This window comes from Pyrus communis, chromosome 16 (genome assembly GCF_963583255.1).
Source record: "Pyrus communis chromosome 16, drPyrComm1.1, whole genome shotgun sequence".
NCBI classification, from domain to species: Eukaryota; Viridiplantae; Streptophyta; class Magnoliopsida; order Rosales; family Rosaceae; genus Pyrus; species Pyrus communis.
Window position 1 is genome coordinate 9,783,365 of NC_084818.1, and position 17,217 is coordinate 9,800,581.

General features: G+C 43.7%; 1 protein-coding gene across 1 annotated transcript; it reads right to left on the reverse strand.

Moving 5' to 3' along the window:
* Window positions 1-6,919: 6,919 nt before the first annotated feature.
* LOC137719770 (vegetative cell wall protein gp1-like) lies at window positions 6,920-8,383 on the reverse strand. The gene has a single exon (XM_068458793.1). The coding sequence runs from the start codon at window positions 8,381-8,383 to the stop codon at window positions 6,920-6,922; it is 1,464 nt and encodes a 487-aa protein (XP_068314894.1).
* Between the last annotated feature and the right edge of the window lie 8,834 nt (window positions 8,384-17,217).

Sequence of the window (17,217 nt, forward strand, 5' to 3'; positions counted from 1 at the left end):
TCCATGGGAGCGGATGTCTCCTGAAAATCTAAAACCTCCAGAGTTGTAGTAGTATGTTCGGGATATTGTACATGGGCAAAATTAGACCCACAATGGGAATGATACTTGGCAATAACCTTGGGTATAGCTCGGTATACGTGTGACCAATGATCCTTTGATCCACAATGATAGCACATGTCTAGTTCAGTGGAAGCCAATTAAACGGTAGTTTTTCCATTGTTCTTGAAGTTTAGGGCCTTACGGGCAAAAGGTTGGCACTTCTAGGTCAAATTTCCTTCCTGAGGTGGGCCTCTATTTTGTTGACCTTGGACCTATAGTGGGGCTTGCTGCCCATTTCCACGGCCACGATGAGGTTTCCGTCGTTTATAACTACTAGAATTAGTCACATGCACTTCAAGCGGAGCATTCGAGCCAGTGGGTAGAGCTTGATAATTCTTCATCAAAAGCTGGTTCTGCTTTTCAGCAATAAGTAAAACAAATATCAAATCCAAAAATTTGGTGAACTTCTGTGCCCTATATTGTTGCTACAGGACAATATTGGTGGCATTGAAGGTCGAATAGGTTTTCTCCAAGAGATCTTGTTCAGTTGAGTCCTCTTTATAAAACTTAAGTAGTGGTCAAATTATACCAACTTTAGAGTTGTATTCATATAAAGACTTAAAGTCTTAAAAGCGTAAATGCTGCCAGTCGTGTTTTACTTTAGGCAAGTAAATGTCTTTCTGGTGATCAAAGCGGTCGGCCAGAGTGAGCTAGAGGGTGCGTGGATCCTCCTCTAAGAGGTACTCGGTTTGCAGTGCATCATGGATGTGTCTGCGGATGAAGATCATAGTGGTAGCTTTCTGAGCTTTGTCAATGGGTTCATCGTCGGTAGATTCCTCGATAGTAGCTTTAAGACTCTTTGCAGTAATATGGAGCTTCACGTCTTGAACCCACTTTAAGTGTTTTCTTCCAAAGACTTCCAGTTTGACATGTCCCTAAAACAGAGGTTACAACAAAACGTAGTTAGTGGTATGGAAAGCCATAGATATATATCGTAGAACATACGGGTTCTATAGACATGTGTTGGTTTAATTTAAGCATGAAAGCTACGAGTTTCATGTGGTAAATTTTGAATGAAAACTACGGGTTTCAAAGGCACTAAATTCGAAACTACAAGTTTGATTTAGTTATGAACGTTCAGTTCATATATATGGGTGCCTGCAAAAACACAGAAGACAATATACAATAAAGTGTAGTGAATTTATGTATTGATTCAGAAACCCAAGTGTGAGTGCATTGGGACTACGAGAGATAGTCAACAGTTCAAAGAAACGAAATAATTTATTGAATCATTAATTGTCAAAAAGTGAACTTCAGGCCAATAATTTTGGATTAATTATCAGATTAATGGACTGCTGGTCACTTTAATTAATTCAATAGATCGTAACCATTCAGGTTTGATCGTAGAAGCAAAAAAAATAATAACATTCACATTAAAATTATAGAGAATGCCAAAAAAATAGCATTGGATTCGAAAAACCATAGCCCAATATAAATGGGCTTGGGTGCCGTGTGCAGGGCTAAGCCCTAAAAGCATTTGGTGGGCCATGTGCTGGCTATGGAGCAGCCCAATCATGGTTGCAGGCAACGGGCCGAGGTTTTGGGATAGGCCCAGTAGGCGAGGGAACACAGGCCTAGCTCAAAAACTGGCCAGGGATGTACGCGCGAAGCCTAGCCGCAGGCTGGCTTCGATTTGGGCTTGGGTGCCAGAAGCCCAACCAAAAGGCTGGCTTTGGATCGCAGAGCAAAGATTTGAGGGCCTGCTAGTAGACTCAAGACTTCAGGCCTGTATGGAAACCAACCCAAGTTGCGCTATGCAGTGATGTTGAAACGATGTCGTCTTAGTGATGGCGTAGCTGCAAGCCAGCCATGTTGGCTCGAGGGCATGGCATGGAGCCACAACTCAATTCCAAAAAAAAAAATTTTGAATTCTAAGGTTAAAAACCCTAATTTCTTCTAAATTAATTTCGATGCTTTGACTCACAAATTCCACATAGAATAATTGTGTATTGCATGAACAAATATATATATATATATATATATATATATATAATTGAAAGAAAAATATAAATATAGGGGTTCATGCATCATGGGGAATGTTTTCATGCTTCAAGGTTGTTTCAAATATCTTAATTTATTTTAAAAGAACATGATTGTCATAAAATAATTGAAATCCTTGGATGTTGTAGAAGAAAGCCTTATCCACGATCCTTCAGTTCCTTAGCTTCTAATAAGAGCATGTTGATAACGTGTTGTAGGCTTAATTTACTGAACTGTATTTAGGACAAGAGAGGAAGAAGGCCGATAGCAAGAGAGATAGAAAAAAGAGATGTAATTTTGAGGTGTATGTTGTATCACCCCATTATGCCTTTATTTATAGTAGTAGGATAGATTAAATCCTTACCCTAATAGGATTACAACTCTAATAGGAATTTAACTACTAAAAGGAATATACAAAGATACTCCTAGATACACTAGGATTTACACAATCATATTCCTAATCTAATAGGACTGCAACTTAAAGTACATTTTCTCTTCTTACAGATATGTATTTTCAATCATAGTTTTTTTTTTTTTTTTTTTTTTGTTTTGAAAACATTTAATATTATTTATTTTTCCAAATGTTTTTTTTTTCAAATAGTTGGTGATTTAACATAAAAGTTTCGTGTAATTTTTTCAATTTGCTTTTTTTTTTGCTTTTTTATTTTTATTTTTATGTATAGTTGTTGACAAATTATTATCAGCAGTGGCGGATCCAAGATTTAAACTCGGGGGTCCCAATAATAAAGGTCAAAAAATTAATAGACAAAAATAACTTTGAAAAGTTTAATTATAACATTGAAGTTTTATTCTCGGGTCTCTTTCAAGATTATTCAAATCAATGTTGTGACAGCCCGTCCCGAATTTTTCGTACCGTAGGTGTGAAATGACGATTTTGCCCCTAGTGGTTATGTTTCATTTTGGGGTGTTTGTTTTGTGGGCTTGTTCGTTGCATCTGGACCCCACACACACTCTCATCCCTATCTCCTTCCCGTATACCTTTCTTGTCCCGTCTCTCTCTCTCTCTCTCTCTTCCTCTTCTTCTTCTTCATACGGACAAGTACCAAAACCCTTGCAAACGTTGTAGATCGAGGAGGAAAACTATATCTTTGTGTTCGAGAAGTTCATACGAGTTTAACTATACCCATTTCAGGTAGGAAATCCTTTGATTTCACGTTGAACCATGAAACCTCCATTATGGTTACTGTTCATGCACACGTGAAATATTGTTTTTCAGGGAATTTGATGCTTGTAGGAAGCTTAATAAGGTCCTTAGGAAGCTTGGGGTGGTTCGTTGGAAGGTTTTGGACGTCGGAATCGTGAGTTGCAGGTTTAGCCAAATTTTGTGAAGTTTCTCCAGCATGATTCCGTGGATTTCACGGCTTAAAAGTGGTAAGGTTTTGTTCTACTTGTTGTAAGCTTCATTTTGGTACCAATTTCATGAATTTTGGTTGAAAAACGAGTGAGAAATGAAGGTTTGAAGTTTTTCCGGTTTTAGGGCGACGGTGACGGCATCGGAGGTATGCCAGAGAAGATGACGGAATATTCCGTCAGTTTGGACGGAATATTCTTAACGATGTTAGGTTAACTTTAACAGAATCTGTTAGTTTTAACGGAATATTCCTGACAGCGTTAACTGACGTCGTCAGTGTGCCTAGCACGTGGCCGCATGTGGCCGGCGCGTCTGACCGTGCCTTAGCCGGCGCGTGGGAGGTCAGAAAATTATTTTAAAAATATAGGGATGTTCGTGAGGTTGAGTAGATCACGTTGGTGTATTCACACACCCCATTTGAGCATTGTATGAAAAGTTATTACCTAGTTTTGGTTATGTACTTTAAATTGACGTTTTTATAGCTGTTTCACATAAGGTGAGACCTATCCCGAGGACGAGCGCAGTCACTCGAGACAAGGGGGTTATGACCCTTCCACATACCAATGAGTGGGCTTTTGGTTTTCCGTATATACCTATATACTGTGGTTTTCCCAGAAAATGAAATGAAATGTTTATATGTTTAAAATGCCATGCATTGCGCTTGCCTATTTATTTATGCATTAGTAGTTGCATATATGTATATTTGGTGATGTGGACGCACAGGTAAGTGTCAGGTAAGTTATGGTTTATGATTGTGATTAGTAGTTACGTGGGATGCATAGAGAGCTCATAACCTGCACCCCCAGTGTTAGTGCTCCCACCCAGAGTGGAGCACAGTCCTTCACGTAATGTTCACCTCCCGCACCACCAGCTCATCTTGGATCCAAGTTAGGTGCACAGTCCTGTCTTACAGACCACTTTAGGTGGTTCCGACTCGTAGGTGACCCGGTAATTATTCGCCCAGTCTTCACGTGATCGTAGCACTTGAGCGTATTTATTTACACCCAGTCCTGTCATACATACCACTTTAGGTGGTTCCAACTCGTGTGCAGGTATAGTTAGTGAGTTGGGGATTTGAGCTCTAGATTCAACTGTACAGGTCACGTTAGGTGACTTCGGCTGACATATTATTTGTATTGTTTGACATTACCTGGGTTACTTACATTTTATGTGGAGGCATTCGACATGGCATATTTATGAGTATGTTTTCTTTATCTGTGTATATTCTATTTTTTGGAAAACTATACAGGTTTTACGGCGAGGGGTTAGAACTTTTGATAATGAAATGATTTTTAAAAAGCTTTGTTTTTGCCCACTCACACTTTCTGTTTTGCACCTCTCCAGGTTCTAATTTGGATTGCTCTTTTGGTGGCTCACAAGGAATTCTCGGCATATCTAATAGATTATCACCAGTGTAGGACCCCCTCTGGGTGTGTTTAGTTAGTATTTGTTCCTCCGGACTGCACTAGGTTTTCTGTGCTCTGAATATTGTTTTTCACACTTACGCTTGCACATGTATGTTAACTACTCTGTGTGTAGTTTGATTTTTATTTGTTCGTACTTTTATTATTATTCTTAGCTTCCGCACTGTGCACATGGTTACGTCACCTCACGTGACGGCCAGCATGCCCTGATTTCAATCAGGGTGTGTTAAATGTAACACTCAGTTTGTCTTGAACTTGAATTATTCGAACAAATAGAGGGTGCTATTGGTTTTGGTTTGAAATTTTTTTCCATGTTTCTTATTTCTACATTACACAATTGATAAAAATAAAAAATAAAAAAAAATATAAAAAAAACACAAAACATATACCAATTAACCAATAAACAAAAATTCCATCTAAATTCCAATAATCACATGAGTATACAAACATAAAAACTTGCATCTCCATCAATATCTAATATAATTTAATTAAGATTAAATTAGAATACCAAAAAACTTGCATGAATTTTGAACCAAATGGTGGTGGTGTGGAGATTTGAAATAAATTGAGGAATGCTATTGGAGTAAAGTTTAAATATGGGATCTGGTAGGATTTAGAATTTTAGGGTTTTGCAAATTAGGGAATTGGGGATTGGGTGAATATGTGAAAATCAAGGCAATGGGATGAGGGAATGGATGGGGAAGAGTGGGACTTGTGGGACGTGCTAGCTGGGAATTTAAAATAAAATATACACTAACAACTGCGTTTTGTATATTGTTTTAATTAAAAAAAATTAAAGCAGTTGGCCAAAATGAGCGTTTTGGGCCAAGCCTTAAAAAAGAAAACTTCTTCACACGGTCGTCTTCTTCGAAGACTCGGCCGCTGCAGTTTGCACACACAGGCCTTTGTCCTCCAGTGCGAGGGGTCCCTAAAAATTTTCAAGCAACGATTCAGGGTTGCCGAGGGGTCTGGGACCTCACAGGTCCCTCTATGGGTTCGCCACTGATTATTAGGTACAATACATAATGTATATATTATTTGCAGGTACGTTTGAATTTGTAAAAATCATTTATTGGTACGTTTATTTACAATTTTAGTATGTTTGAGTTGGTACATATTGTTGATATTAGTACATTATTTTTATTTTGTTACATTTGATTTCGTTCCCCTTGTGTATTGGTATGTTTATGTTGTTATCAATCCTATTTTCTCTCAATGTACTAAAACAAAATTCTATTTTGTTACGTTTGATTTTGTGGGATTTAAAATTATTTAAAACTATTTTGAAAAGAAAAAAAAATCTTAAATCGTACATAATCATTGCTAAATTGTAGCATTATTGTCAAAATAAAATTGAAACTTACCAACCTTCTTTTTTTTTTTTTTTTTTTTTTTTTTTTTTTTTTTTTGCAATTATCTCTAACGTAGTAAAGTATAATCATAAGGCTAGATTATAGGAAATTTGTTTCAATATGAGGTGCATATTTGTTGGCGTCATATTTTAGTAAAGATAGGTAATGGCATGTCGTGTAATTTTGGTAAAGAAAATGATTATTCTGATACGTATAGCATCAAAATTATGACAAAAAAAGTTTAATCGAATTACTAAAAAAAACATAGATGTTTAATCTAGAAAATTCAAAACCGACGCGCCTATATCAAAAGATCCCAGTGACAAGGTAATTGGAATTGATAGGAATACGAACACTAACACAACTGATAGGAATTGATAGCGTTGTGGTATTCATAAAAGGGCAACAGCCCGTTTTATTATCAAAGCAAAGGCATTGATCAACATCCTTCAGTCACACACATGCACCCACCACCAAAGAGTGGAAGGCTGACCATGACGAAGAATCAGAACCCATGCCCTCTTTTTTCCAACACTCACATCACGATTCATGGCCTCCATTTTTATTCTTATATCACTATAAATTATATCCATATAACCCTAATATATTCAAAACACAAAAGCATAGTGTTTGACGCTTGAATTTAATAATATTTTTTTTATCACCTCTCATCATTTTCTCGCTCTGTGTCTCTAACTGTGACGGCCATTAGCATGGTGGCTCTTGGCCTCAAACCCTTCCTCAGTGGGCTTCCTGGAGAAAGTTAGGTGGACCCCAGGATCATGCTGAGTGAGAGAACCGTTGTACACAATCGAGTTGTTGATTCCTTGAACATTGCTGTTCGTGAAAGTACTAGTAGGCTTTGATGCTGCAGCTTTCCAAGCTCTGTGACTTTTATCCTTGCTTTTGTGCTTGCCTTCCTCGCCGCCACTGTCGCTGCTGCTGCTGTGGTTTCCCTGATCAGATTGAGTCCCCATTAAGGTTTTTCCATTTTCTGTCTTATGAAAGTAATGAGAATGCTCCTCACTTCCATGTTTCTTTGGGGATTTTATGAGTTCCATGAAAGCTCCTCTATTTTCCCCTGCAATGGTGATAACCCTCATGCCAGCTGCCTCATGATCGGAACTAGGTGGCGACTTCTTCCGAGATATGAGTCTCTCTTTTGTTTCTCCTTCATGCTTTCCGTTGTGGGAGTTGCTGATAGGCTTTGGGGACTCGTGAAAGTCCGCGCCTTTTGAGTTTCCGGAGGTGAAGCTGCCAAACCATGAATTGGGTTTTTGTTGATCAATGGTTTTCTGTTGGACCAGCACTGTCTTCTGCTCTGCCTCAACGGGAAACTTGGGTTGGTCAGTTTGATTATCTGAAGTGTTTGGCCTTAGCTGAGATGGTGGAAGAGTGAGAGGAGAGGGCGGTGGGGCCGTTTGTTTGAGTCTTGGTGACTGAGGTGGGGTTTGATTCACGGCGGGCCTGATGATTTTGGGAGATTGGTGGTTGTAATTATTAGCCTCCCAAGCAGTGGATGAAATGCTGGTGGGTTTTGGTGGAGAATAAGTTTGTGGTGGCAGTGGTTTAGATGATGAAGGAGAAATTGTAGCGGCTGAGATGACGGATTTTGGCGGAGAGGTGGTGGTAGTTTGTGGTTTGTAGGCTGGAGAATGTGACACTGAATCAGTAGTAGAAGAAGTAGTGGCCTTGGTTCTACTGGGAGAAGGTGCCCCTGAATATGATGGGGCTCCAGAAACTCTGGATGCAGGAGATGATGGTACGGAAGAAGGTGCAGCTTTCTTAACTGGTGATGATGGAACTGATGCAGTAGTCACAGGAGGAGGAGGTGATTTTGTGGCTGCAGGTGGTGGTGGTGGAGCAGTGGTGACAGGTGGTGGTGCCACCGTGACAGGACGAGGTGGTGGTGCCACCATGACAGGACGAGGTGGTGGTGCCACCGCAGCAAGAGGAGGCGGTGGTGGTGCCACCACAGCAGGAGGAAGCGGTGGTGGTGCCACCGCAGAAGGAGGAGGTGTTGGTGGTGTCACCGCGGCAGGAGGAGACGGTGGTGGTGCCACCGCGGCACGAGGAGGTGGTGATGGCAGAGCAGTGGTGGTAGGTGGTGGAGGTGGTGGGGGAGTAGGCTCAGGAGGAGGAGCCGTTGGCCTCATTGTAGTTATAACCATTGGGGCGAGGGGGGGAGCAGGGGTGGGGGTTGGGGCTGGGGCTGGTCGGACAATGGAGCCTAGCCGGAACCATGGACGAGAAGGCTGGGATGCCATAGGTGATGACAAGGAAAATCAATTGGAGGGAATTGTATTTCTAATTGTAGTTCTAGTTTAGTAATATATAACACAAAGAAAATTGAACTTAGAACAAAGGAAGAAACGTAGGAATTGGAAACGATGAGACATAGGTTGATAGGTGTGTTGCTATTTATAGTTTGGACAAGTTTTAAGTACAAGAAACTTTAGGGTTTGACACAAAATGTTACGGGAGAAGTCTGAAATAAAAAAAGAAGGAAGTCGTGAGAAACATGCCGAGAAAAGAAAGAAAAGCATCAGATGCAGAAGAGCACTTGAAGTTGAGCTATTTGGGGGAGGGACAAAGTACCAAAAATTATATTTGACAATGCAAGATTGGTATCAAATGGAGTAAATTAGAAGAGTGATATTTTTTTGTGTGGGATGACCTCCTTCTTTGCTATTGGAGGATTCTTTGAACTAAAGGCAATGTCAGCAACAATGTTAATAGACAATTTTAATAGAGAAACTATTGTTACACTACTTGATAACAATATTAATAGACAGCTAATTGGAAACATAAATTACACCATCAATTTCTAATATGTTCTTCTGTTCTTGGGATACAGGTCTTCAGTGCTTGAGTCTTTTTCAGTCCAACCATTTTATTTTTTAATTATTTGTTTGTCTAAGGTCAGATACATTTTCATTTTTAATTTGGAATTAACACGAAGATGAATGCTAGCTACTTTTCTTTTTTTTCCCGACCTTCCCCATTTTTCTATGTAGAGACGCATAGGGGATTAAAACTAGTTTTAGTTCATCAAATTCAGGTTTTCTCATTGGAGATGTTCTAACGTGCAATACTGTTCAATAAAGTGCTATAATTGCATTCCTCAAACACCTTGTGCATTTCTCTAGGAGAATGCAAATAACACTATTACGTGGAGTTCATGCGCTTTTCTGTTTCAATATTAGCAATGCTCATGTGAAACTCATATTTTCCCTTTAAAAAACTATCACACACTCCTGTTAAAGAATAAAAAAGTGAATCTAATTTTGAACATGATTATATTATTTTCTAAATAAAATAAAAGTAGCTTCTTAATCTGTATAACTGTTTGGGCCCAAAATATCTTGGGCAGGCCGAGCAGTCATATGTGTTCGGCCCAAGGTAATAACAGATGCTATGGGCCGGATAATAAAACCCGGGCCAGCTGGCAGGGTCAGCCGAATCCTATCTCAAGAGGTCCAGATAAATAGGAAGGATTGAGGAAATCCTGGTGCGACCAGGATTCTCGACCAGCAAGAAATAAAGCCTCAAAGGGAGGAAGAGTCAGAATCCCAGTGGGAGTAGGTTTGTTCGAACCAGAATCGAAATGAGACAAGGACTCCCAATCCAAATCAGAGGAGGTTTCAAGGAATGGGGTACTATAAATACACGAGATCATGCAACATTCAGGGGACCTTCAACTCAGCATACAATTGCCCTGCGCAAAACCTCTCAATCACCTTGAGATTTTTCCTTTTCTTTTTCCTGCCAACACACCTTCAGTTTGGATAAACAGCACTGTGGAAGCAACCGGCGAGCACCTTCAGTTTGGATAAACAGCACTGCTGCCGCAGAATCAGCCGACCAAGAAGCATCTTCAGTTTGGATAAACAGCACTGCGTCGAGGCCGACCGATTATCTATCCAAGTCTCGGTCGAGGAAGGTTTTCGAACCTTTGTTGGCAGAGGTCACCTTACTAAGCTTTCTCGGCATAGTTAGGTGTTACGAATTACATTGCTCGGCGTACTGGTTGCCGAGTGGTTTTATGATTGGATACTCACAGGTGAGTTTCAGGGTTCGGCATTCCGATGGCCGAACTACGTTTACCATCAAGACATATATCACGTTCGAGTACCTGTGCCCATACACCTTGGTCTCGATTCGACGTGCTTATACTCTCACGAATATAATCACAGTGACCGAATCGGGCTCGGACGATTTGTGAACTCCGCAGAAGTAGCAGCCTTGTCTTCAGGCTGTAGAACCCAGAGACCGAGAGTGTTCCTTCCTCGGTCGCAATCGCAAGTTAAAAGAAGTCAGCAACGCGCTCAAAGCTACATCAACAGATTTTACTCCTCGGCCAAGCTCGGCCGACGAGTTGGCACGCCCCGCATTCGACCGAAGGACGTAGTTAGCTTATTAGTTACTCGGCCTGCGCGCCACGTAGGTTTTGTAATTTTTAGGATCAACATTTTGGCACGCCCAGTGGGACCATTGTGCTAAACCTTCGGAGTTCATGACCATTGAGACACGGTCTACGAAGCAGAAAACAACCATGGGAAAGTCAACAACTGACTTGCCAGTGCAAGGCCTTGGGCAGGATTTGCATTCTACAAAAAATCCGATCATAATTGCGCCGCCCGAGGCCACTAGTATGACACGCCGGGAGAGTGAAGTCTGTCTCGGCGGACAACCTTACAACCCCACAGTCCCGAATCAAACAGCTGGAATGTTCATGGAAGGGATTGTAGAAGATTGTGATGACGATGGTGGAGAAGGTTCCGATCCACCAACTAGGACATTCCTTCGGAGACGACTGGATGAACAATATCGTCAGGTCGAGCAGTCGATTGGTCAGAAGATGAATGATTTGCTAGACGCAATACGTAGTAATAGCGATACACAGACCAGAATGCTTGAACTACTAGTCAGTAAAGCTTTCGAAGATGGCCAGGTCGGCCAACCGCGGCAGCTCCCGACGAATGTGCCCATACCAGCCGAGAGAGGGTCCGCTCGGCCACAACCAGTCCCCTTAGAAAGAAGAGGACCAGGGAATAGAGCCGAGGGACCAAGCCAGGGAGAAGAAGTCGCCTCCATAAACGTGACCGAAGTCCAGAGAATGATTGATTCGGCCCTAAAAAAAGGGCCGAAGTTTCCAAAATTCATTCACCCGTACCCGGCTTATGTGGAAAGGTTTGAATACCCACGAGGATTTAAGATCCCCGATTTCAGCCTCTTCGCCGGGGAATCATCATTATCCTCACTAGAACATGTGGCTCGGTTCACAGCGCAGTGTGGGGACGTCAATAGTGATTTTTACAAACTACGACTGTTTAACTTTTCACTGACAGGCTCAGCTTTCGCCTGGTACATTAATCTTCCACCCAACTCCGTGCAGAGTTGGGAAGAGTTGGTCGAAAAGTTCCATGAACAATTTTATCGGCCAGGGATGGAGATGTCCGTATCCTCCTTGGCCAGGATGGCTCAAGCATCTGATGAATCTCCAATGGAATACCTAACAAGGTTTAAATCGGCCAGGAATTGGTGCCGAGTGCCACTCCCCGAAGTCGAATTCGTCAGGATCGCCCTCAACGGATTAGACGTGGAATACAAAAAGAAGTTTCTGGGGGCAAATATTCGAGATATGTACGAACTTGCTCAACACGTCGAACAATATGAGTATCTGCTCCGAGAAGAGAAGATATCAAAGTCACCATCCCGGGGGACGTTGTATAAGAACCCCACAGTGAGCTATGCATCGGCCGAAAGTGAAGACCCTCAGTACGCTAGCGTGGATGCAGCCGAGATAATAATAGACAAACCCTATGTTTGCAAGGCTTTGGCACAAGTAAATACCAAAGACGCCAAAACACGTTTGACCGCCGAGGAAACGGCTAAGTCATCAAAAGTATACACTTTTGATATCACCAAAGCTGACGCAATTTTCGATCAATTATTGGCAGCAAAAATCATCAAGCTTCGGCCGGGGCATACTATCCCTAAGGCCGATGAATTAAAAGGAAAGATATACTGCAAATATCATAATTCTAATAAGCATGCAACCAATAATTGTGTTGTGTTCCGGGACACAATTCAAAGCTGGATTGAAAAAGGAAAGTTGAAATTTCCGGAAAAGATGGCGGTCGACGTTAATCCTTTCCCTTCAACAACGATTGGTATGGTGGATGCTCACCTTCCCAAAAACAAAGGGCAGGCCGAATATGTCCCGGTGCAGCATATCCGTCGACCAAATGGTCAAACAAGACTAAAGCTTGATATCTTTTCAAATGCACCACCAACGGAACAATCGGCGCAACCCGCCGATGAGCCGATGACAAGGTCAAAATCCGACGGAACTTGTGGATCGAAGGTGTTATGTGACCATTGTAAAACACCAGTAGAGCCTGGAAGGAAGATATCTTCAACACCACCTGCGGCCCCTACAACATCGTCGACAGGGTTAAGTCCACGGCATCAAGTGTTTGATTGACTCGGCCCACAAGTACGGCCGAAAGACCAGACCTCGGTCAGGCGGCGTCTGGATTTCGACGCACCTTTCTACAATGAGGATTATTACTCGCGCAATGCTAATAGTTCGGCCTCACCGGCCAATCGCAAAACTTTCAAACCACCAAGGACATCGGATCAACGCTGGTACAGTTACAATTCTCCGACTGGTTTGTATACGGCACTGTCCAAATCCCAAAAACGTCGTCGTCAACGGATAGATTGCATGGCTCGGCGACGAGGAGCGCAGGCCAGCCCGGCCAATCAATGGCAACCAAAACAGGCCGTGGAAGATAGTAGCGAACGGCCAACCCCGACTATCATGACCGAGTTAGCCGAAGGGAAGAAAGTAGCGGAGGCTGATTTCGAAACCACCATTGAGGAGGCTGAGAAACGTATTAAGATCCTTCTCCGGCCTGGGGAAACGAGAGCTCGTCTAGAGTACTTTACAAAAGAGGCCAAAAGGAAACTTTCTCCGTTACCACCGCGCGAGCCGCTTATCAAAATACGGCGCAACTTACACCCTCCGTTCCTCGGTGCATCCATGGAATACATGCGAGAATTTCATAAGAAGTACTCCGCAAATGACTTGTACGGACTCCCCAAGGCATGTCAGGAAGCCCTCGACTTGGCGCTAACTTGCCCTGATGCCGAGCAAATTATCCAGAAAACTTCTGATCCAGCCATTAAAGCTAGATTTCAACATATCCGGGAGGCTCGGGTCCTTGGTTTTGAGGTCGATCCTTATACAGATATCGACGCCGCCGAATTACCCTTTTCGCTCGAAGACCTTCAGCACTTACGATATCATTTCGAAGTCTTCTCGGCTGTATCGCTCTTCGGCCTCACGGCCGACGAGGAAAAACGGATAGCACGATTGGATACCTATTTAGACACAAGAAACGCCCGTATTGCATATGAAGAACGAGCCCGTGTAACAAAGGACCAACGAAAATCTTCGGCAGTACACATCGCCGAAGGAAATGGCTCACCCGCACTCGATTTGGTTCCCACGTCTCGGATACCGGCTTTTACCGAGGAACTCAAAAGTTTGATCGAAGATTTTCCGACGACTGCTACAGAGGATAGTTCTCCGGAAGACGACGACCATGACCCCATGGGCCCTTCGGTCCTCGAACATATGGAGATCAGTATGGTCCACGTCCTACCGGCTGAATTCCAACCGAGTACCCACCAGTCAAGTTTCTTGGACGGGGACGTAGTTGCCGAGGAAGCAACACAAGTAGACTTCGTCGCAAACGACGACGATAGAGAAAACCAGAGCGGGGACAACCTTAAAGCCGTTTTGGCCGAGCTATTTCCCCGCTCCCCCTCGGTTAATCTCCAACACCTGAAGCCGTTGTACGTCACGGCTCACATCGAAGGATTTCCCATTTCTAAAGTGTTTGTCGACTGTGGAGCCACGGTCAACATTATGCCGATATCCGTCATGAAGGCTTTACGTCGTTCTGATAATGAACTCATTCCATCAGGAATCACTATGAGCAGCTTTATTGGTGACAAATCTCAGACCAAAGGGGTGCTCCCGTTGGAAGTTAGCATTGCCGGCCGTCAACACATGACGGCATTCTTTATCATTGATTCCAAGACCGATTATAACGCATTACTTGGCCGCGACTGGATCCACCAAACCAGTTGCATTCCTTCCTCACTATACCAAGTCCTCATCTTTTGGGATGGCAAATCGGTCGTAGTCCACCCAGCCGATAACCAACCATTTGAAACCAACATGATTCAGGCTCGCTATTATGATGATCACGTCGGCTACATCACCCTCCAAGGCCTTAACAAGGATGGGCGGCCGACGAGAATTTCGGTACAAAAAGTGATTGAGGTCGGCGCCGAGACTGTCCAACAGGATTCGGCGAGACTTGGCTTGGCGAACTTGGTCATCAGTGCCGATGATTGAGCACAGCACGCAAGAATGGCGTCAGGCCGCGGTTTCGTCTACAATGGAACGTCTGCTGGCCCATTGGTACGCCATTACCAAGCAACCACATTCTGGCATCAATTTGATCGAATTTCTGGCCGAAGCAGATAACGGCCCCGTTCTATCGTTCGATAAAGTTCAAGCTGCGCCGGCCGAACTCGAAGACCATCGACCTCAAGTCAAGGACCCGTTAGAGGAAGTTAACGTAGGCACGGCCGAGGATCCTCGAACATTATTTATTAGTGCGTTACTCCCACCGTCCATGAAGGTCGAACTCCGTAAGCTACTCCATGAGTTTAAAGACTGCTTTGCGTGGAGTTATCATGAAATGCCTGGCCTCGACCGAAACCTTGTAGAACATGAGCTACGCATCAAGGAGGGGTGTAAGCCTTTTCGACAACCTCCTCGCCGATTTTCAAACGAAGTACAACTCGGCATTAAGGAAGAATTAGTTCGGCTTCTGAAAGCCGGGTTTATTAGGACCGCTCGGTATGTCGAATGGTTGGCCAATATCGTCCCCGTTTTAAAGAAAAACGGTGCCCTTCGCATTTGCATCGATTTCCGTAATCTAAATCTGGCTACTCCCAAGGATGAATATACGATGCCGATTTCAGATTTATTAATTGATGCCGCAGCTAATCATGAACTGCTATCTTTTATGGACGGTCATGCGGGTTACAACCAGATTTTCATCGCCGAAGCTGACGTCCACAAGACGGCTTTCCGTTGCCCGGGGGCACTTGGTACTTACGAATGGGTAGTCATGCCTTTCGGCCTCAAGAATGCCGGCGCCACATACCAACGAGCCATGAATATGATCTTCCACGACTTAATCGGTACAATCGTCGAAGTTTATATCGATGATGTGGTCGTAAAATCCAAACGTCGTCAAACACACCTGGACGACCTAAGGCAAGCGTTCCTTCGCATGCGCAAAAACAACCTCAAGATGAACCCGGCCAAGTGTGCTTTCGGTGTTTCGGCCGGTAATTTCCTAGGATTTTTGGTACACCATCGTGGCATCGAGGTCGATGAAAATAAAGCCCGCGCCATCATCAGGGCCCCACCTCCGACGACAAAGAAACAGCTCCAGTCGTTACTCGGGCAGATAAATTTCCTCCGGCGTTTCATCGCCAATTCGGCCGGTAAAATGAAGGCATTCTCTACGCTCCTTAAACTGAAGGAGACCGACCGATTTGAATGGCGCGAAGAGCATCAAGCTGCATTTACGCAGATCAAGGTGGCCCTTTCCACCCCACCAGTGCTCGTTCCACCTTGTCGCAACAAACCCCTCAAATTGTACATTTCGGTAGCTGTTGAATCCATTGGGTGCCTACTCGCACAAGATAACAACGTCGGCCGCGAACAAGCTATCTTTTACCTTAGCCGCCACCTGAATTCACCAGAACTTAATTATTCCCCTGTCAAAAAACTTTGCTTAGCGTTGTTTTTCGCCGCATCCAAGCTTCGGCATTACATGCTCCCCACAGTTACGCAAGTCATCGCACAAACCGACGTAATTCGTTACATGCTGACTCGGTCTATGGTCAAAGGCCGAATTGGGAAATGGACACTCGCCTTATCCGAGTTCAGCCTTCAGTATGTACCCCAAAAGGCCGTCAAGGGGCAAGCCCTCGCCGACTTCCTGGCACAACACCCATCCCCTTATGGTTTTGAGGGGGGCGAGGCCGACATCGGTTTCGTCACCACACGCGATAACCATTGGACTATGCATTTTGATGGTTCCAGTACTTCGACCTCGGCAGGTGTCGGCATCGCAATTCAGTCGCCTGACCACTGCCGATGGTGTTTTTCTCTCAAGTTAGATTTCAGCTGCACCAATAATCAGGCCGAGTATGAAGCCCTCATTATCGGCCTCCATGTTTTACACGATCTACGGGCCCCCCGCGTTCTCGTCCTTGGTGATTCCGAACTTGTGATTAACCAACTGAACGGCGTGTTTCGTTGCATGAGTTGTACTTTAGCTCCCTATCACATGGTCGCCACTTACCTGGCCGAGTCGTTCGACCAAATCACATTTGAACACATTTCACGTATCCACAATACTGACGCCGACGAACTCGCCCAGATCGCCTCCGGAGCACAACTCATGGGGGGCAAACTAAGTCAAATTATGGAAATTGCAAACACGGGTCAACGCTCGTACCCCGTTTTGATTAATCAGCAAACTCTCCAACGCACGCACGTAATACGTACAAGGGTGATGTCGCTCCCATCCCTGTTAGAACGAGGAGATCCCATAGAAGTATGCGCCGTCGAAGTAGAACCGGATGATTGGAGAAAGACGATGTTACGGTACCTCAATAACCCCAATGGGAAACACGACCGAAGAACGAAGGTGCTCGCGACGAATTACGTGTCGTATCAAAATGAATTATATCGCAAGGGCGAAGATGGTTTACTACTATTGTGCCTCGGCCCACACGAGGCTGCCCAAGTAATGGCCGAGGTACATGAAGGAATTTGCGGAGCGCACCAATCTGGACGAAAGATGCGTTGGTTGCTCCGACG